General features: G+C 36.6%; 1 protein-coding gene across 1 annotated transcript; it reads right to left on the reverse strand.

Annotated features, from left to right (window-relative positions):
* Positions 1-1,261: 1,261 nt before the first annotated feature.
* CASP7 (caspase 7, apoptosis-related cysteine peptidase) lies at positions 1,262-22,051 on the reverse strand. The gene is made up of 6 exons (XM_009580234.1): positions 21,939-22,051; positions 5,566-5,714; positions 4,588-4,716; positions 3,903-4,078; positions 2,238-2,376; positions 1,262-1,606 (listed from the first exon to the last, which is right to left on the reverse strand). The coding sequence occupies exons 1-6, from the start codon at positions 22,049-22,051 to the stop codon at positions 1,383-1,385; spliced, it is 930 nt and encodes a 309-aa protein (XP_009578529.1). The 3' UTR covers positions 1,262-1,382.
* Positions 22,052-23,253: the final 1,202 nt, after the last annotated feature.

Below are 23,253 nucleotides of genomic sequence, written 5' to 3' on the forward strand. Positions count from 1 at the left end.
AATACGAAATTTAAAAAAAGGTCTTTATTGATTTCATGCTCAAGACGTCCATAAAACAATAACTTATTTAATTCAAACAACTGTAAATTTGACTTATGAAAAAAATATATGCCTCACTATGTCACAGTATTTGTAAGAAAATAAACTTAATAATTTGGTAACTTGGCTTTAATAGTATGCACTTATTTTCTTAGAAGATTTCAAAAGACTACAGAGTACATTAACTGGGGAAAGGGTGAACAACTAATCACTTATCAGTTTAACCAAATCATTAAACTTACTTTTTTGAGCTATCTACCAACTTTATAGAGAATATAAAAAGTAGGAATATAAACATCACTGACATAACTCCAAAATACAAAATCAAGACCATACAGTAGCTAAAAAGGCACTTCTGGTTTCGGATTCAAGTAAGTCTTGGCAAAATTCCTCACAAATAGAAGCTATATCTAAACATACATTTGTTATTGGAACATATAATTCTATCATTTCAACATTAAATTTTAATGTTTTATAACATACCCTTGGCATTCACTGTCTGTTGGTTCAAAACTTCTGAATCAACAAGCAGACACTTTTATTTCTGCAAGCAGAAAAACTGCAATACCACTGTTTCAGGCCATTCTATCAGTTAATTGTCATTTGCAAGACAAAAATCTTTACAATGGTGCTTCAATAAGGCATCATCCAATTACAGTTTGCCTATCTTTTACAAAGATTTTCATTTTGATTTTTCTATTTTTTAATTTCCATACTATTCAGGTAAATCATCTACAAATACTGATTTTTCATTTATCCATCTTATGCTAGAGTGGTAACTAAGTAAATTGACTTCCAGATTAAGCACAGAGCAACCACTAGTCTTCATTAATAATGTTCATAAAAAGGAAATGAATATATTAGACTAAGAAACACCCTTTTAAGTAGCTACAAACTGTTTCATCACTGGACATACCCATAATATGATGGTCTTTGCAAATTTCCGAGGAAGTTATGGTTCCATGAGCTAGCAGTGAAAGAAAAGATGGAATCTCACGATTTAATTTTTTTGATCTTAATTTACAATCTGTTTTCTGGAATAAACCTTTATGGGTCAGCTACTCTCAGAACATCTTCAGTAGCCATAGAATCATGACAGCCACACTAAGGGAAATCAAGATACAGTAATTAGTATTAGCTGTCAGGTTGGCCGACAGCATTTATTTCTTCTTTAAAATCTTGCATATTGTCCATCCACCAGATGGACATCACAGCTTATACAATATAAAAATCTAGTGTAATTACATTTCTGTTATTAAAAATGTGTTACTCCAGTTTATAACCAAATCTGCACCCAAAACCATATCCTGATCTTTCACCACTGGCTGCATTAAAATACACTTTCAGAAGTAAAGTTCCTTAGTGAGCATAGAGACCACGCAGGGAATCTGCTTCTTCTCACTGAAGCGTGGATCATCAGACTGTGATTCAAAATTTGTCGCAACCACATAGTTGACCCGTGTGAGGATCTGCATGATCTCAAGTTGTTTTCCATGCTCATTTAGCACAGAGCACAGAGACTGCACAAACCAGGAGCCTCTTCCAGGATTCCTCCAGGAGTAATAACCTTACAGAAAGACAGATAAGAAAGTACAAGGGGTTATTTTTCCTCTTTTTTCTTATTATCTTGTGCTGAAGAATGGAATGGCAGAGAGATACGTACCAATTTGTGTGAAAGATTCTGTGCAAAGAGTAACAATGCACACACAGAAAGTTTAATTCTTATCATTGTGTCACATATCCTACTTCATTAAAGTGGAGAATAATGTGCATTAACCCTCCAAACCTCACACTACTAAAGTACCATTTTATATTTCTGCATTTGAGAAACTGCAAGAAGTAAGATTTCATGTTTTCTCTCTCCAAGAACAGCTGTAACTGTTCCTCTTCCTGCCTTCATCACATATTCAACATACTCACTAAACTGGGACATGGAAGGGCAGGATTCCCAGAAAATAGTACTGCCTTTGCCACTTGTAACGTCTGTGTTTTCTCACCTGCCAAAACTGGGCTTTCTCCTGTTTCTGCTATAGCTAGTGTAAAAGGGGTGGATACAACACACTGGCCCAACATAGCTGGGCCTTAGTGTTTTGTCCATCAATGTACAATGTATTATCAATGAGGGTCAGTCTACAATCAAGTCAATATGGGTGATAAGTTTTTAGGCTTCTATCCCTGCCCTGACCCCTTTTCTTTACCTGGCACCGTGGAATACGCAAACAGAAAATCTGCTTCTACTGGGAGTTTGTATCTCGGATTGGCATCTGTTTCCAGAGTGTCATTTGCGGGTCCAGAGTCAGTTTGTATACCTTCATCAAATTCAGAGCCTCTGCATGCCTGAAAGCAGTGAAGACAAAGAGAACTTGTCCAATAAGGAGAAACAAGGTATTATAAGTATTCATTAACATTTTTTAATGGATACATTTTTAAGCAGTACTTTGCATGTATTAGAAGCAGAAATGCAATTCTGGGGGACATCTAATTGTTCAGTGATAAAGTTGCTAGCTTACCCATTTTAAAATATACATCCCATACAGTAAAGGGAGGTAATGGTGTTGCAGGCTGCAGATCTCAGTGGATTGTCAAAATGCCAAGTCAGCATTAGCTTATTATAACCATGATTCATTTTACTAGTCTAGAGTCATCCACAGCACTCAATTATTACATAATGTCTTGTGCAGCATGACTTCCGGACATTTTCTTTACAGGGGACTACATATTGTCTTTGGTTCCTGACATGCACTGCTGTAGCACTACATTTCACAGAATAACAAAATTACATCCCAAGATCACCTAGTCCAATCCCCCTTCTCAAGCAGGGACAGCTACAGCAGATGTCCAGGACCATGTCCAGTTGGGTTTGGAATATCTTCACAGATGGAGACTCTACAATCTGGGCAACCTGTTCCAGTGTTTGACCACCCATTTCAAGTATATCGCATTTTTAACATTTTTCCATTTCTCTCTTTTATTTTTAATTTCCTCTTAATCATGTGGTTTAGCTAAAGGGCACATTGGGACCACAGTCCAGGGTGGTATGTTTCAACTCCTGATCAGTAGCTTTGACTGACAGCTCTTGCAAAAAAATAGCAGTCTGATGGGCTTATATAACACGACTTGGTTGCCTTTATTAAGATAATTTTAAAGGCAACAAAGTACCCATTCCAAACTTATAATTAAAAGAAAGATCACTTTAGTAGTATGAAGAGTCTAAAATAGACACAGTTTTCACTTTGAGGTTGAGGATTAATTGATGGAACAGCCTAGGGAAAAACACATCTGCTGCAACTCCCATACGTATATAATACTACGACAAAAAAGAGAATTCAGACTCATGGTATGTCAGTTAACACTGTTTGAAACAGCTGTCTTTAAAAGCTTAAGTAATATACAATTAATTATATGCTAGTGCAATAATGCAATATAAATTTTTAGGCTACTGAGAGAGAGAAAAAATATTTCTTTTAGCAGAATGCAGTAATTTGCAGAGACAGCCTTTATTCAAAGATACCTGGACAGTACTATTTCTATTGATAATCACACACTGTCCTCAGCTCTGCCTGCACAAGAGGGAGTTTATCTTTCTGCTTTGAAGTTCATATATTACCAAGCACAAAGAGAAACCATGTACAAAATTACAATGACAGTATGTTCTTGACATCTGTGAATCTTGTATATAAATTATCTTTTAAAAACGAACAATACAAGTCACCCATAGTCAACTTCTCTCAACATATTTTTTCACAAAACCTCCAGCAAAATTCAGTAAGTTAACCTACAGGGCTCTTGTAGAGCAGACAACCAACATAGCATGTTTTCCCCATTGCAGCAGTAGGATACTATATTTGCATTAGGGCTATTACCTGAATGAAAAATAATTTGGGTTTGCCTATAAGGCTTTTACACTTGTCTCCTCTGAACAGCGCAGTCAAACTCTTGATAGCCATGGGTCCGTCAGTGCCATAGATGAGGCCTTCTTCCCCATGGCTTAGAAGGATACAGGCAAAACAAGCGGCATCACTGTGATTCTCCTCAGCAGCTACAAATCAAATACTTCTTAGCCAAAAGGAAGCAACATTTTAAATGAAAATTATGTTTAGCAAACACATTTTTCTGAGACTAAATATACATTGGGCCTTTAATGGAAGGCATAAGAAGGAGTGGATAAAGATGACACAACCCACTTTTTCGTAACCTGATGAGTACCTTGAATACATGAACGCATCCTTCACTTGACTCTGAGTCTAGCCCACTGGAGTCAACAGGCTGGACCCTTTATCTAGTATGATAAGGCTCTTCATCTAATACACAGGACAGGTGGTTCACCTAATATGACAAGAAAACTGTGTATTTCTGAATTGACGTTGGAGGAAGAGGTGGGGAATTAAGCCTAATCCATTCAGAAACTGAATCCTTCTGTATAGAAAATTGCATGTAGCGGGGCCTAAGCAATCTGTTCTAATTTGACCTGCCTTGAGCAGGGGGTAGATTTGGTGACTTCCAGAGGTCTTTTCCACTCTAAATTATTCTATGATTCTAGATTTTTACCTTGCTTCAGTAATTTTTCCATATCATTACGGCTTCGGTCATTGTATGTGCAAACCTCAAAACCTAAGTTTCTAAAACTCTTAGCTAGATCTCCAGCATCTTTATCAGTGCCATTGCGTGTACCCATTCCTGCCAGAAAACAAAGAACATGGTTGATTGCACATTACACAATTCAAAATAATTCACGTGTTCAAAGGTAAATTTTTAGGTTTGTAATTAATAAACCTAAACAATGTCATGGTGACATGATTTTAAAACAATCCTCTAACATCATTCTCAGTTATTGAGAACAAATTGTGAGATTTGTTTTAACGCAAAACAATGCAAGGTTCAATGTTAACACGTATCTTATCCTGAAAAACGTTGGCATGCCTCCAGCACCTTGCAACATAGGACCTATCTCCTTTTGGTTATGCAATGTAATATATGCATAAAGCACCCCAAGGAAAAACTGTTGAAAAGAGTCCCTATGATACCCACATAAAAAAACCTGATGTAAATTTTTTGGAGTAAACACTTCATTTAGTTTGTTTGCCAAGCATATAGGAAAAGACCTATAAAGTTGACTATAACACAAGTATCTGTCTGCTTTGAAACCGTACACGGTGAAAAGTTAAATGCAGGAGTGTGAACAGAGCACAGCTAATAGCTGTAGTTCAGGGACAGAGAAGTTATAACATGGGCTGCAGATGCCAAAATTCAAATTTTAACAACACAGCCTTAAACTCTGGAACAAAGGTTTAGTTTGAAGTTGGTAGAGTAAGGTGACATGCTCTTTGAAACATATACTGCAAAGAAGCTGCAAAGAGCTGCTCTAATATAAGCGTTAAAGAACAGGAATAAATTGTAGGAACAACTATTTCTCAAAAAAAAAAAATTCATTAAAATTCCATGTCCTAAAGATAAAATGCTTACGGATTAATGAAAGAATAAAAATTCTAAAGTCTGTAATGAGTATCATCAAAGGAAGAACATTACCTGTTTTGTCTTCAAAATTTTTGTTGTTTATAATAATACATTTGCCAACTTTCTTGTAGTCCATATTGTACTGGAATGTGGGTGTAACAATTCGGTACTGATTACTGAGAGAGGACTTTGGCTGTTCTTCTTCTCCATTCTTCTTTTTTCTAGGTGAACCAAATGAAATTATTGTTAGTGGCCAGTCACATGCAGTGTGTCTATTTATCTTAATTCAAACCATCCGGGCAGTCCTACCCAATGTTTTTTCTTCTATAATGTTTGTTTTTGTCCTTCATATGGCCTAAACATGAAGTCAGGCTGGCAGTAACCTTTTGCAAACTATGGTTCTGGGCATATTTTACTTTTAGTATAAGTAATTCATGGAAGGACAGACAGATTTCTCTTAATAACTATTCCAAGCACAAGAAGATACGCAGTTTACCCAATGGCGTGATAGGATTTGTTTACTGAATCACCATCATCCCTAAATTCTCCGAAGATTAAGACTAAGCAGTAGGTAGTTTCTACTGATAAAGGTTATAGATGTGAACAGGTCATGTGTTAATTTGGTCTGCCAAACAGCAGTCTGAACCTATGCAAAAAACTAAGCACATTTTAGTGTAATCATCAATACCTGAACCTCACTTCAAAAACAAAACAAAACGAAACAAAACAAGCTATAAATGTTCTCTGCGTATATGACTCTGTACTGACCTTTCTGCTATGTACAGGAGTCTTAGATTGGATTAGAAAGAGATGCAAAGGGATAGCACAGACACTACTCACCAATGTATTCTAAATGAAGTATTAAGAACAAATCAATTACAACCAGCATGCACACCTGAAGTATAGGCATGAGGAACTCTACAGTACTTGCTCTTAGAGGTGGACTTTTTGGTCCAAGCAGGTGGCTTCAGATGTTGGTAAGATCTCCTCGAGCAGAACTGAAGCCAGTGAGAGCCTATAAACGGTCTGATTCAACCTCAGAACCAAGCTGTGAAGCAAGCCCAGTTAGAAACAATGCTCAGGAAAGGGCAGAAGAAGTTATCAGCACCCTCTCTTACTTATTTGGTCCAGCATCCTGCTTCCAATAGTATTTATTGCTGATGTCTGAGAGGAAAACATAACCTACTTTCACAGCACAAATAACTGTATAATACAGTTTGTTTTTAACAAAATTAGATTTTTCCCATAATCTCAATTAATTTAAGTACTTTCACTACTCTCACTCTGACATCTTTCTAAAGAATTACTAAGGTATTTGCTTTGATAATAGCCTGTAGACATGAGATTGCTGCAAATTGATTAAATGTTGTTTAGGTAATCTACTTTCTTACCTTCCTGATTTAACAATTGTTGTCTTTTAGCTTTAAGTGTCCTCTTTTTTATTACTAAAACTACGTTTTAGTAATAAATTGGACACTATAACAATTGGACACTATAACAAACCTTCTCTAGATGATTCATCGTGTTTAAATGCTAGTGCAATTCAATTTTAAAAGAGCTTTTTCCTATCTTTGAGTGTCCTCTGCTATAAAGGGCCAAATTAAATACTGCACCTGGCAGGCTTTCTCCGTACTCTTTTTACACGTGACCATCCTAATATAATCTCCTCTCTTAGACTTCTCTTAGAGACTACAAAACAAGATATTGAATCATATCTACTCGAGGATTTTGTCTGATACTCTGGAAGTACATTTTTTTCTGGCAAATCGCAAGTATTGGTATTCTCCTTGCATACTGCTTCTTGAGGGCTCTGGGAGCAATAATTAAATATGCTTTGCCTCAAGAAAAGATTTTAACCATTTTAAAGAATTATCCACAGCTGTATGATGTTAATATTACATTTGACTTTCAAAGAGATCTTGGATTCTTATTTTAGCCTAAAATTCCCCCTAGTCCTACATCACTAGACAGCTCTCTGGCAAAGAGAGAAAAAGAAATTTCAAAACAACAAATAACCATTCAGGTCGATGAAGAGCCTAATTTCCTCAGTCCACACTGGATCCAAGTTTCGACAGATTTATCTGGTTTCTCTGACTTCCTGAAAAAGCTGTATGACTAACAGTGGCTGTTACACACAACAGGATATTTTCAAGGGGATTGTACACAAATTTCTGTTTATGTCCAACCCATGAACAGTTGTGAGCACTCGGGACAGATCCACATGAGTGGACCCACAGTACGGTATCATATTTGCACTGTCTGCTCTCCTAAAATGCTGGAAGTGATCTAATTCTAGTCCAGAAGTCATGCAGCCATATTACCCCACAAAAAGCCTCACTGAAAATAGCAGCTGGGGTTAAGTGGCATAATAACGTAGCCACACAACTTCTCTGAAACCACTTCACTTCCGAGTTCAATAGCTTGCACTCATTCATGCAGAAATACTTGGGAGTTGACGGGATGTAGCTACTACTGCTGGTATTGCCAAAAGTATGCCAGAAGCTCTATGCCAGTCAATGTCAAATGTCACAGACAAGCCTTGTCAGCATGGTAGCACGCACAACTATAATTTCCCCATTCCTGTACGGAAGACAGTATGGTTTTGTTCTAATGATTCCTTCCAAGCTGAACAGGCTAATGAGATAATAAGCAACCACAGCATGCTTTGTAGGGTTACGCCTATCATTTTTTTACTGGCAGACAACAAAAAGTTCCAGAAATCTTTTGGTATCTGTCCAAACTGAATGAATAAGGAAGCAAAGGTCATGTAGTACACATATCCTGGGCCTGCAGTCCAGAGGGAAATTGTTTTTTTTAAGATTCTGTTTTCTGTGCCAACATAGCGCAATACAGGAATTGCCTGACTGGACTAAAATGATATAAGATCCAACTCTTCAGTTTCAACAAGCTAAATCAGACCTTGTAATAATGAATAATAAAGTAATAAATATGTAATAATCAGTCCTTAAGGGAAATGCCCTATCAGTGACAGGCTGGCTTATGACTGAAAGCCTAAAGCTTTCCACCTAAATTTTTATTGTCTAAGCTTTGAACTGGACACATGTTAATACAAATGTTTACTGCTGTTGTTCTTACTAAGCTTTCTAATCACCGTATCTTCCGAAAGGGTTTCCACAGGTTAGCTATGTGCTGTTATAAAACGTTTTAAACTATTTGCCTTCAGTTTTATTTCATTCCGCTTCTCTGACATCCAATGTCTTTAATTTCCCTCTTTTGGGATTCAAACATGCCCAGACTAAATAGCAACTTGAATTTTACGACTGTTTACTCTTTCTTCAGCTTTTAATTACAACTGTGCCATAACTCCTCACTCCACTAGTGGCCACTGATCTTTCCCTTAGACAGAAATATTCTTCCTATCAGTGCTCTCACGTATTTCATGTCTGTCCCTTCGGTCAAAAGTTCAGCTAAATTGAAACTCCACTCTGGCACCCTCATATAGCTTACACATTTTCACCCTTGCTGTGTCTCTAAATCCAGGCCTTAGGCTTGACAACAGTATGTCTGGGAATGTGATTTCATTAAGTCTAGACTCAATCGGCGTCAACCCCGGGAAAATCATTATTATCAACTTCTCACTTTTCAAATATAAAATTAAAGTTACCCATACAATTTATCATTTTGTAATTGAACTTTTAAGTAGCAAAGGCCAAATTTCTTATCACCCTGAGTGGCTAAAATTCTGTCAAAGTCAATGGAGATACATCACTTGCACCAGTAGTGAACTTGGTTGTCTAAAGGACTGCTACTTATCACAACAAACTTTCTTTTCTGTTACACTCTGGGTAAATGATGATTTCAGTATGTACAGATATAAAGATTTAAGAATAAAAATATCACTGTTAACATTTAACTATACCTAAAGATTATTTTCAATAACAATGTTATTGAAAGCAGTGTCTCTTAGCAGCTGAGATTTCCTCTCCTTTGGCTTCCTTTCTACTGGCATCTCCCTGCACTTTCTTTGCTACCGTATATTAGTATGACATACCAACATACTAAGAATCCATGTGCAGGAGAATGGCTTCCTTGAGTGTTGCAGTCTCTCATTATCTCTCCCACCTGCTACAGCCAAGCTCTTGGGCTCAGGTCTGCCAGCCCTCCAGGCTAACAAGTGTTTCAGTGAGAACCAGCTGCTTAATTTCAAGTGTAGTGTGACATATTTCCATGGGGAGGGTCTTCACTTTCCATCACATTACATAATTAATGTCAGCTGTGTAGCGTGGTATTGCCTACTTTTGTGCAAGGTGTAAAGGCCAGTGACTGTAAAAAACCTTCTGCACCAAGAAAGCTGGTCTGCTATAACTATATAGATTCCCTTTGGAACAGTACCAGCATAATGCAGGGAAAGTTCTCAAAAGAAGAGTGGATGATTAAAAAGAGGATTACAGTAACCGAAAGACAATAGAGCTCTTCTGAAAATATGAGCTGTTTGGCCTTAAAAGCAATGTGACACTTAGCACACAGAAGAAACAGCTCTCCCTGGAAAAGAACAGTCCCTTAAATAGTCTTATGGGCAGAGGATTAGATGAATAAAGACAACTTCCATGATCATGACTTCCCAGTCACAGGATGGGAGGAGTCTCCTGTTTGTTTTTTTCCCGTTTGTTTGCTTTTCTAAGAGGAAATTAATGTGTTAATCAAAATGATATTACAGAGGGATATCCGGGCTTTAAAAACAGCTATAGTCCCTTTCTCTCCCAGGAAAGTTAGGGACTTTTGTTGTTGTACTGAAAAGTGTAAGCAGAGAAATGTAATGTAAGTAGACACGATACTATTCAATTTAAGGAAGTTGACATTCAGAGGTGGGTGGAAAAGGCTAAACTGATTACATTCGTTTCTATTCAAAGTACACACACAAAAGAAGAGAACTCTGTCTTACTCTTGCTCTATGAAGTTCAGTAAATTTGGGCTTTACTTGATAAGGAATATCACAGAACATTGTGATCGTTTTTACTCTGGCATGCTTCTTTAATACAATGTGCAATCATATATCATTTTTGAATGACTGATAAAAAGAAAATTTGCCTTAAAAAACATGCTATCTTTACAGAACACATCATCTCAGGATCCCTTCTGGAGTCCCCACGCTTTTCGGCATTGGAGAATAGTTTTATTCTAGTTTCCATCACATTGTCAGCCTTTCTGTTGAGTCCAGGCAAGAAGATTATAGCAGTGGTACAGTGACAAAGTCCATAGTACAAAGCTTCTCAGGTAATCGATCAACATCCATCAGAACTTTCATACACTTAATGTTGTGGGATGTGAGGTATCTTAAAACTGCAATGCTCTTTATTCTAATGCAAACAACTGAGATGTTTCCCGCAAGACTTTTACATTCTGGAACCTCTTTAAAGGCTTCATTTGAATAAATTCCCCAATGAGTTACAATACTGTAAAGTAAGTGTACGGGACAATACATTAGTTTTAAGACCTCTGAAGAAACTTACATAGCCTATATTGCTGATTTAATTTTGTGCAGTTTGTGTGGCTCTGTGCTGCTCTTTCTGTCTAAAAACCCCGACTCCTTCCATTATTGCATGCACAGTAGAAATGATGTTTGTGACTACCGCTCATCACAAGTGCTATGTTTGTGCTCCAGGGGGAAAATCCTGGATTGGATTATTTTTTTTTTTTAAATAAGTAGTTAAAGGATAGACAGGAAACAATGAAAATGCAGAGAGGATTGTGTCTGAATACACAAAGCATCACCAAGCTATGTGTTGTAAAACTGAGTGTGCTGGAGACCAATTCAGAGTTATTCTTCCAAAAGAAGTGAAGACAGAAAACAAAATTCATAAATTAGGCAAATCAAGGTTCAATATTTTGTTCTATGTTTCTCCCTTAGTCTCAATAATTAGTGGTCTATTCATACGTCTGATGCTTTCTGATGATCATGCATTAGTATGTCTTACTCCTACATAACCTTCTCTCCAAACTGCTAGCTTTAATACTTTTATGCAGCTTTAATACTTTTATCCAGTCTAATTTCACCATATTTAGTACACCTCTAATTACTGTACACTTCCCCCTCTTTGAATTTTTTTCTCTTGAAACCTATTGGCAATAACAAGCAAAAGACGCTTGTTAAATCTGACTAGAGCTTTTTAGATCTTAAGTTCTTTAAGGCAGAGTCTTTGTTCTTTGTCAGATCCGTTTTGGTAAATTGTCATGGAGATTTAGAGATGCATGCAAGTAATAGATTATCCTGCTGCCTTTTTCCATTAATATTGCATCAGGTTGGCAGAGCAGCAACATTTCTGGACAAGAAGAATGTGTCACTACTTGAATTGTCTTTTATAAAAATGAATATTCCTTTACCGTTAAAAATCAGAAAGCATAAATTATATGGGATAAGGACTAAGCATTAACCATAAGGGCTAGACCAAATAAAACTGTATTACATGGCATTTGATGGTGTGTGATCCTGGGCCACACATTAAGAAGGCAGCATGCTAGAATACTAAGTGAAGCCTACGATAAACACTAACAGGAGCCACTGCAGAAGACATTGGCATTTGAGAGATCTCAATTCTGTTTCCAACCTGACTGTCACATGCTATGGGCTCACAAACCTTTTCTCCTGAATATACTCCAATGGCAGGTGCAATTTCCATCTCTCTTTTTTCAGACAGGTAACACCTTACCAAGGACTCTTTTGAAAGAGGTTAAATATAATTGTAAACCAAGAAAATAAATATTATCCCTCACAATCTTTTTTTAAACAAAGGTTACTCAGGCTTCCAAATTATGTGCCAGTAGATAAACTGAAAAACAGCTTAATAGTTGAAGCAAAGATCTCCCGAGGAAAAGGGGCGATACTATTTATATAGGAGGAAGTTCAAGTAAATATTGCACACTTTCAATTTCCCTACTGAAAGTTACTAGCAAATGACTGCTGACTTTGATAGACTAGCACCAACAAAATAACCAGTCTTTAGAAGGCTAATTTTAAATATGCTCCAGATAAATGTCAAAAGAAAATTTAAAGAATTTCTAATATTAAAGTCAGAATCTTTTCAACATAATAGAAAGTATTCATTTAGAAGAGAGAAGAAAAGTAGTCCTAGAAAACTGAACATAAAAGTTCCCCAAAAAGCATGTAAACATTATTTCACCTATATTGCTTACTATGGCAATGAGATGTCTTACACAAAAGTCATGAAAACTGACAGCTACCATTTAGAATAGCAAACATAAACAATACAATACAACCCCCCCCCAAGAACATTAAAACACAAAACCCAGTCAAACGGTCCTAGATTTCTGTTCCCTCTAATGGTCTTGTTTTGTCTGTTAAAGAAATTTTAAATTATGGTGAAACATGCCAAACTGATAATACTGGAGTCTAAAGTTCGTATTTATCAATGACATATAAAGTCTGTGCAACCCTTGCACTTTCATATTCTACTCTGCCAAAGTGCAGAGACCTTGAAAGTCATTTTTGGGAAGAGGTGGAATAAAGGGAAATGGCAAGTGTGCTTACTCGAACACCACAGCCCCTAGCGATCGCACCCCACCTTCCTCCTGGGAGCAGGCCTACTAAAAGCAACAGGACTACTCAGGCAGTAAAATAATGCCTGTTTGTAACTGTTCTCAAGATCGGGGCCATAGTAATTATTTAGCCTCCAGCTTCTTTTTGAACTGCCAATTAGTTCATGACTTCTTAAGGACATCTTTGGAATTAGATTGTAAGGTGATAAACAAAGCCAGTTTAAAAGTCACCAGAAGCAAAGCCTTTTTCTTGAATGAACCTGAAACTAGGAAGCTAATGGAGACAGTACCTCTTGCTTCTTTGGACACCCATGTCCCAAGCCCTCCTTCTAACTGTAAACACACTAATTTTGCAAGGAAAATGTTGCTGTAGCAGTCTTGAAAGAAAGGAATTAGGTAAACAATGGCATTATTTCCTTGTATTTACAAAGATAATAATAGAGCTGGAAAGGACCTAAGCTATCATTAACAAATTCTTTGCCCAAGACAGGACTGAGTTCATTCACGCAATAAAACAGCATCATATTAAAAACCTACTTTTGTTCTTACTATGACATATGTAGCAGTGCTGTTACAGATTTTGCAGAAAATTCGCAAAATAAAATGCTTTATTTTTTTTAAAGAAATCCTAGCATTTCCCTAAGTTTCCTGTAGCATGCTATATCCAACAGTAGAACACAAGCCATAAAAATATTTATTATGATTATATGCTAGCTATGCTCTGTTCAGTTAAATTAATGAAAAGTATTAAACAAACCAAAATGCTCAATTGGGGAGTTATGTTCTGTTACCCGCTAAGAGCCACTTAGTTGTGCTCTAGATAAAGAACTGAGTGTGAATCCTGCTTCTGCTATTGAATGACTTTAGGAAAGTAACTCCATATCTCTTGATCTCAGTTTTTCCATTACAAAATGGAAAAATTTATTTCATAAAACAATTGTAGATCTCATGGCTTCTTTCCAGAGGATAGAAGTGTACAGTAAACTAGAGAATGAATTCAAAATCCACTATTTTGTACATCTGTACAATGTTTAGGTCCAGAGCATGTGAGGTAGCTTACTGCCACGTGCCTCCTGGAAAAAAATGCTTGAAACAAAGGCATTCTTACCATCCAATATGGAGGTTTACAGTGGATCTCAGTCCAGAAACAAATTCCTATCTTTGGTTACCGCACATTAGCTTCCCTGAAGAGATAAAACTGCTAGTGCCTGCGCATGATTATTTAACATCAACTGCAAAAATGACAGGGTTGCAGTGCACTGAATGTGGCATTTCCCCAAAGTATATTATAGCCCTAGAGGCCTCTGAGACCTTGGCTTAACAGTCAAGATATCATAGCTTAGAACATCGCAGCTACTCAGCTGAACTACAGCAATGGCTATTTGTATATTCCTCTGAAATCACAAAGTGTATTAGCTTGAATCATAGTAAGGCCTCACCTACCACATAGCTTCACAACTGCAACAGTCTCAGAGATGAACAAAATAAACTAGTGAGCTGCAACGTACTAACTGCAGTAACTGACTCACCTGAGTGTGAGCACACTTTTCATTTGACCTCTTGCAAAGCAAGCCACAAACCTTTATTCAGTAGTTTCTACAAACCTGCAGCTTCTGCTTAATCTGCAGAACATCTTTTAGATTTCTACCCAACTTTTTTTTAAAAGATCCATTTATGGATCCAATGGATCCACTTAGGAATTCTTTGCTTACAAAAAGTGCCTCCTGTCTTCTGAGCTTCCATCACCTATATATTTGTATAGTACACTATATGTTTGTATAGTGCAAGCAAATTATCTTTCAACTTTAGTTAGAGAAACTAAATACATTTTAAATCCCTCATTATAAGACATTTTTCGGACCCTGAGCTACTCTTGTAGCTTTTTTGTCCCATTTTAGTTTCAGACCCTTCTCCAAGTAGGAGGGAGGATCTTCTCTAAGAACTTGGAAAACAGAGAAACCCAGTCCAGGACAACTGGGAACTCACTGTGTAATGAAAGGAGTTGAGCTGTTGGAAAGAGCAAGCCTCAGACTACAACTTCTGGCATACTTTGTTTATTATATATATCTTTGGAGTTCTGATAGTTACATCTAAATATGTCTTCCTCTCCTTTTAACTATGTGTTAGTGATGGCCTTAACATAATCCAAATCAAAATCATGGCTGCAATTTTATTTATTACATACAAATGAAGCAGACGAAGTGCACTGGGGCTAAGCCAGCTACACTTCGTAAAAAAAGTTTCAACACAGACTATTATGTCTAATATTGTCCACATTTCGCAAGTTAGAAAAAGACAAGAGGCAAAAAAAACCAGGTAGCAGTATCCTAGTCTTTGTGCACTTAATATTTTAAGTATCATTTACAGCCTACATGACAATCTTGTGGAGTAACACCTTCAGCAGAGAGGACCAAAACAGATTAAATTCTAACCTCAACCATCAATTTGTAATTAATCTTCAGCTTCCTAATTAGCTGCATGGTATCTGCTGTGCAGGCCTCACAATATTGTATGCAACATAATATTCAAATAACATTAAAAAGGTAAAATTTTATAAATAAAGAATATTTCTTGCTGAAAGGCTTTCTGCTCATTTCTAGAAAACCTGCACGTACATACCTTCCGTGTGTGTTCTGGAAACTGAAATCTTGCATGATCGTATCCTAGGTAGTATAATGTACATAGGCAACTGCCAATTATATGAAAAAAAAAAAAAGATGAAGCCTCTCTTATCTATCATAGGTACTAAGAACAATTAATAGGTATATATATTGCTATATGGACTGCTTGGAAAATGACGCAAAATAAAGCAATCCCCCCCAAATACTATTTCTCAGAGAATACTGACTAGGATTAGCAATTGCAAAATGCCAGTAGAGTTATAATTAGCTGGTTATAAGCACTGAAACTAAACTCTTTTAGGGTATTCATTCATGAGATTTCCAAACAGGTGGCAGAGAAGGAAGGAGATAAATAACATTCTACAGTACCTTGGCTCATCATCAAATGGTACTCCACACTGCATCTGAAAACAGCTTCAGCTTGTCCTCAAGAGCAAGTCTAATCTTCTTTGCTAATGCTAGGAGCCCACCATGCTCAGGGTTACATTGGAGAGTGAAACAGGATGCCCTCTGTGTTCAGGCCCAAAGATTCGCATGTGTCAGCAGTGGGTCACGCTGGACTTTTCTATGGGGCTATTCAAACCCTCATAGCTATCACCCTGCAAGCTGAGGTCATGCAGGCCTGATCCACCTTTGCTGACAAGCGGAAAACATGCTCCCATCGCTCTGATTCTATCACTGTTCCTATGTAAGAGTGTAGGAAAACACAGCAGATCTTGAGATGGAGGTGGAACAGCAGACTCCACTTTGTAATACATCTTTCTTCCTTCTCTCAAAACCTGATACACCATTATTACAATATTTACACAATGAATATTTCTAAGAAAATAATGCAAATTAACATGCACAGTTTACAAAACTGTATTCTAATTCATAGAACTATTTCCTATATATTTACCCTTAAACAGTTTCGGTTTATTACAAATTTGGCTTAATTTGTTTTTGATTCCTTTGAAAGTTTAAAAATGACACTACATAATAGCTTTCCTCCAAAATTTTGTATGATGACAGCCCAGAGTTTCTTGTAATGAAGGAAATAAATTACTACATTAAAAAGCAATTAGGATACTTGACTCACTGTTGTGATTGCTACAGATACAGTTCATGGATAACCCAGTATTTGCTGTGCTTCACAAGATAAAGTCTCTAAGGATACTGGAAACAAATATTGACTGTGAATTAATGAGTTCTTACACTTTAGACTAGATACTATTTCAAGATACTTGGGCATTTCCTATATGGTACATCCAGTGAGAGTCCAAGGGAAAGTGCAAGTACTGACCACAATTTTCACTAATTGTTAAATACTCCTGCAGTGTTCTCCAGAAGTTGAGTTCCAGATCTAACAAAAACTGCAATAACAAAAAATAAAAAACCAACCTCTGGCTTAAAAGAGTAATAAAAATGAAACATCCCTGTTGTTCTGTGTTAAAATCTCTTTATTGTCTTTGTAGGAATTAACTTTAACAGACCATAGCTGCCAGAACCTATTGCCTCTGAAATTTTATGTTCAGCGCCTTGGGGGAAAAAAACCTGATATTTAGCTTGTGCAAAGCAGAACCCACAAACTCCAAACAAAATTAAAATTATACTATGCTAGGAGTTAGGATAGTAAAAGGAAAGATCATCACTCATTTACAGGATAGACTAAGGCACACAGTGATTTGCTTAGAGACATAAAGGAAATGAGAGGCTGCACCAAGAGTTCGTTTCAGACCTCTGAGTTGCAGCCCAGAGCCTAACTTCAGATAATGATTCATCGGCTGTTACTTGTTTTAAAGTAACTTGCTCTTTTTATTCTATCTAAGGATAAAAGAGACACTTTTCTTAGCAATGTTTATTTTTGAAAAGTCTGTAATATTTTGTCACTGAAAAACCTGTAACAGAACTGCATTTTTAATTTTAAAACTTTAAAAGTTATAGTAAAGAACATGAGGTATCATTCAAGGCATCATCTGGATTTGAACACATTAATTTCAAGGCAGGAACAGCTTACATTCATGCAGTGGAGGCCAATACATTTTCTTCATAAGCATACAGTGCTAGCAGTAGTACTTTTTCTACAAAGCAAGCAATTAATTTGTAAGATCAGGTCCAGTGTTTTCAAATGGCCCCAAAAATACAAAATCTGCATCACTGTGAAACTGTTCTTCATAAAGTTCTACCTACAAAGCAGCTTCTTACAAACCAAATAAAAATAAGCTGTTGGTAATCAAAAGTAGATGGAAAATAGCTCCTCAAAAGACAGAACAGTAGAAGAGCAAAGCTGAAACAAAGACAACTTTCCACACCTGTTACAGCTCCAAAGCTTAGGTTCAGCCGAGGCTGAATCTCAAAAATGGATATTTATTCTTTGAAGGACAAGGCTATTTATTTTGAAAAACACAGCTATACCGAGACAAGGGTCATGAAGTTAAAATAGACAGCTTTGGTAATATCTGTGCTTCCCCACTTTGATGTCTTGTAACCCAAATAAACACCATACAAATGAAAAGAAAACCTATATATCTGTGAATCTTTTTGATCTAAACACTAGTTTACAAACCTGGTAGATATTGTAACTATATAACTATCGTAACTATTGAACTACAGAAGGCAAGATACACATTGATGTTTCCAGCAAACTTTCAAATTAATTAAAATGAAAAGTCTCAAACTTTATAGTAGCCTGACTTGGCAGAAATAAATACCTTACAGATATTTTGGGTTTGCAGTGTTAAAGAGCTTAAGTACTCTTGGTGACTGTATGGCAGTGTACCCTACAAGCCTCTCAAATTCCTCAGTGGGATTTTCTTACAATATATTTCATGTTTCGGCATTAAGGGCACTACAGAATCACAGTTTCAATTGTAACTAGGTATTTGTAAGAATTCTTAAATATATATTTAAATTATGTTTTCTGTTTCCAGATGAGAAGGGGAATACTGACTGTAAAACAAGACAGTAGGGCTGGTGTAGATAAAAGTAACCAGAGGACAATTGTATAAATTTGATTTATACAATTAAATTTGAATAAAACTGGTACCTAGAAACTACTAACAACCACTCTTTTCTGCATTATGCTTCTTCACTGAAGCCCACAGTCATGATTATTGACAGCGCAAGTGTGAGTCTACCAAGCCTTGGGAATTTTCAGATGCAGCTTTTTAAGAAAAAACAACTTTCATTAGGAGTAAGAGAAATCTTATCTCTACTTAATACAATGGAACCACAATTTTATTCCGATTCATGTTACATTATGTTTCCAGGATGCTAAAATGGATTTGCTGCTGTCAATCTCCCTAGCAGAGTTCCCCAATAAAAGACAAAAGATACCAAATGAAGATATTAAATCATCCTGTGGAGAAGTGAGACTATTTTTAAAGCCTCGAAAGTGTAACAGGAGCACATACAACATAGAAAAGAAAAATTTCTGTGGGAAAAATTCTATTAGTTTCTAACTATCACATAAAGATTTAAAATACATGTTTGAAATCCTCAGCTCAATCTTTGTTTAACCATGTTTTAAAATTTTGTTGCGTGCAGGCTTGCCAGAGTGTATCCTAGTATTTCTGCTTTCTGAAATGTAAGTTTTTGCTCAACTGCAACTCTCCCTAATTTTTGTCCACATTTTTGCAGTAAACAAAATTGATGCCCTCCTGCCATCTAGTGGCTAAAAAAACCCCTAAACCAAACGCCACCAGCAGATGTTAATTCAAAACTAACTTACTTTCAAATCTTTTCCCCTCCAAACAGTTTTTCCCCACCAACATTAACTAAGTACTAGCACTTTTTCAAAGAAAAGGAAATACGTAGAAGATAATTCCCCTACACTGTGGTGCAGCCAGAAGAACCTGCCCACAGGCTTGTTCTGAGCCTTGTGGCCTCCATGGTAAAGCAGGCTCACAGACTTCTCAGCGAGAAATATGCCGTAGCAAAGAAGATTTTCACTTATTTCTACTTACTGCTCTTGCTAGATAAATCTCCAGTCACAGCCAGAGAATGGTGAGTTGGAGCTGTGAAGCTACTGGAAACAGCTGGTCTTTCTGCACGGCTTTGAATTCAGTTTCTCACTGCTCTGTTCTCTTAAATTAAAATTAATGTGCTTATTTAACAGTACAAGTTACTTGTTTTCCTATTGAGCTTATATATTTTAAGCAATAATAAATGAAATATAATGTAGAATTTCATTGAAAGTACTGCACAGCTGGTAAAAACTGGGTTACTAAAATGAAACAAGGGACCATAAAATTGTAGTCTAAATCTAAAGCTTTCTAGACATCTTATCTTACAAGTACTAATTTCATGTTGCCAAAATGAAGCCTTGGCAATCAAGACACAGAGCCATGCTGGTTCCAACTAAAAGTACATCTAGCCTATATCGGGTACTGACTAGTAATGATTTTTAAGAAAACAAGCAAAAGAAATTGGATACAGAATATATTCTCACAGAAACCTGATTTAGGAACATCTTGCACCAAAGATTTTAACATCAATATTCCCATTGGACTCTTCTTCCACAAATACATCTGATCTTTTCTGAACTCATCTAACATCTTGACATCTGCATATATTGTGACTTTAACTTCTACAATTGCATTGTGCACTATGTGAAAAGTACATCTTACCAGGTGTTTTAAACCTTCTGCAAGAACTTTTCATTGGATGTCCCCTAGATTTCCTGTGAGGCACAAGGAACGATCATTCTCTATTCACTTTCTCCTCCATTACAGTCACGATTTTAGATCATATCCCTTCTTCCTTTATCCTCTCATATTCCCCTCCTATCTTCCTTCAGGCCAAAGAGTTTTAGTTTCTATAAGACAAAGACCTCGTCACTGTGCTTGGATTTTTAAGACCTTTGTTGTCAACCAGCTCATTCCTCTTTAGGCAATCATCACCTTCTTCAGGAAACTCTGATAGATTTCTCAGACTTATTTTTTTTCTACAAAATCTAAGTCAAATCTTCTCAATTACCTCATATTTAATATGAGCAATTTTTTACTTCCAAAGAAAAATGTTTCAAATTTTATCTTCAAGGAGTTCCCAAAAGATGAATGCCTCAAACTGAGGCACAGCCAAATTATTTGAAAAATTTCATATAGAAAAAAGTGATAGAAATACTGATTATTGCTTTTCCTTCAGGAATGATTAACTTTGAGTTGCATAATTTAATAATAGTATTAGCATATCACCTCTTATAAAGAAGACCAATTCAGATATTAAAACACACATTTTATAAAGTTTAAAAGAGACCTTTGAAAAATGTTTGGCAAGATTTAGGAACAAACGTTACGTTGTCTATTTTGCATGACATGATTCTATTAAAATTAATAATACACATACACATCATAAAACATATTTGAGGAATGATAAAATGAGACAGAGAAAGTAAAGTGATTTGCTTAACAGCACATCAAAAGTCTTCTAAGACTAAAGCATCTTCACTTCTCTCACAGATTTTTACCCCCATTAGACTCATATACTAAGCAGCAAAAATAAAATTATATTCTCCATGTACTTTCTCTGAATTATACTGTTCACTTGAATGTGAATGTCCAATAGCAAAAAAAAATCAAAACTTCTCTGTAAATACAATTGTCGTTGTAATAAACACCTCTAATAAAATCTCTCTAAATCCATGAAGTTCACAATGTGAAGTAGCCATTTGCTGACATTCAGTAGTATTTGTAAATTTTGCATGTTCATTTTTCATCTTTTGCATTTTCAATCACATTTATCTAGTGTTTTCAGGAGTACAGACAAGCAGTACATAGTTCTTGCTTCCTATACATTTAATGAAAGTAAGCTTATGCTTCAATGAGACTACTATGTTTTAAAATGAAAGGTTTTTAATTTATTCTGTAATGGGTTACATCTCTAGACTCAGTGAGGCTTCTTTGTGCTACAACATAGATGGCACATCCAGGCTTTAAACTAACTTAAATAGTCAGCAGGGGATTCCAATGATGCAGGAGATTAGCTGAGCTGAATGCAGTAAAATAGATAATTAATGGCATATTTAATTCCCAGCTCCACCAAAGGGTAATGTTTAAGATGAGGGACTATAATTGATGCTAAATGAACTTAGTGGTCTCTTGACTACCAAATAAAGCTTATGGGAGATACTGCAGGTCTCCCTATAGGGAGATACTATAGAGAGATGCTTTAAAGTACAGACCAGATACATTAAACCTATACAACATAAGCCATCTCCCTATCTAGACCATCTATGACATTGTGGACATAGCAAACTGAACACCAAAATCCCATTAGAAGGGTAGTATGACAGCTGATACAACAGTAACAGAAATAAAAGTAGTAACTTACTTTCCAAAAAGTGAGAATCTGCTACTTCTGTCTGGCTTTGCATCAACTACATCATCGTGATCTTCATCATCTCTCTCTTGAGTAGAGCAATCAACATGCTGATCTCCCGACATCTACAAATAAAAGTACAAGAATGTAAGTGTCCCTCAATGAACGCTATCATTTTAGAAATACTTCTATAAACCAAACCGTTAAACCAGATACGCGTGAGGTTGTTAGTCAGTTGTATTGTATAATACTTCATCAAGTAAGAGTGGCTATAGATTTCTGGCCCTGAATTAACGTGACATTGCACATGCTCAGCCATCTGTATTACCTTGTGGCAGTTACCAAAACTGACTTGTCTAACACTACTCTCAAAAATGCAGATAAGAACAAAAGTAAAAATCACTTTATGGTGAAAGATCTTACGACTAATTCCCAGAAAATTTTTCATGGTCTGGAAAGAAGTTATGTTGGGAAGAAAGCAAGGACAACTAAGATCAAAATATTTGTAACTGCAATCCTATCCAGTACTAAGACACCCAGAGAGCTCTTGTGTTTTTATTTGCATATACAGAGTCAAATGTGCGTAAGAGAAAAAACCCTGTATTATCTTCCGTGGATGGGATCTTAGGTTTTAATTTCTCTCTTTTGTCTATATCAACACTTAATATGAATTTTATATCCTTCTCATGATTAATTAATACATGTGTACAGTTGTTAGGGAAAAAAACACTTGTGAAGTATTTCTTGGAAATTAGAAGGTATTTTCATTACATAAAGCAGCCTCTTGCACAAATTGCTGTATTTCAGCTAATTTTTCTTTTTGTTACTCCAGTGTAAGCTTGGAACATCTTCACTCATCTCAAAAGCGACACAGGGCACCGCTAGACAACAAGGCTGAGCTGATCTAATGACTTTTTCCTGATGGTCTGTCTCCCCTCTTCTTCCATGTACTGAGTTGCCCACTCAGGAAGTTTATTTAGATCATTAAGCCAGCAGAAAAATACAAGAAGAAAGGAGTCATTTTTGTGATAGCACAACGATCTGCACCAGCTCAGCGCGGGGCAAGAGCAGCGGAGAAGGCAGCGCGGGACCCCCACCTTCACTCGCGGTGGGATGCGCTGGGCCACCTTGTCCAACTCCGGCTCCAGGTTTTCATGAGGAAAAGCAGCAGCGATTCCTGCCCCATCCCCATATTTAGGTAGATTAAACTTGCTTTTATAATACATTCACTCAGAAGGGTACATCTAGCTTGAAAACCACCCTGGTGACCTTGCAGCAGCTCAGAGGCTGCCCATCAGCTAAGCCCTGCGGCTACCTGCCCGCCAGC

Source organism: Fulmarus glacialis, unplaced genomic scaffold (genome assembly GCF_000690835.1).
Source record: "Fulmarus glacialis isolate BGI_N327 unplaced genomic scaffold, ASM69083v1 Scaffold22116, whole genome shotgun sequence".
In the NCBI taxonomy this organism is placed as follows: domain Eukaryota; kingdom Metazoa; phylum Chordata; class Aves; order Procellariiformes; family Procellariidae; genus Fulmarus; species Fulmarus glacialis.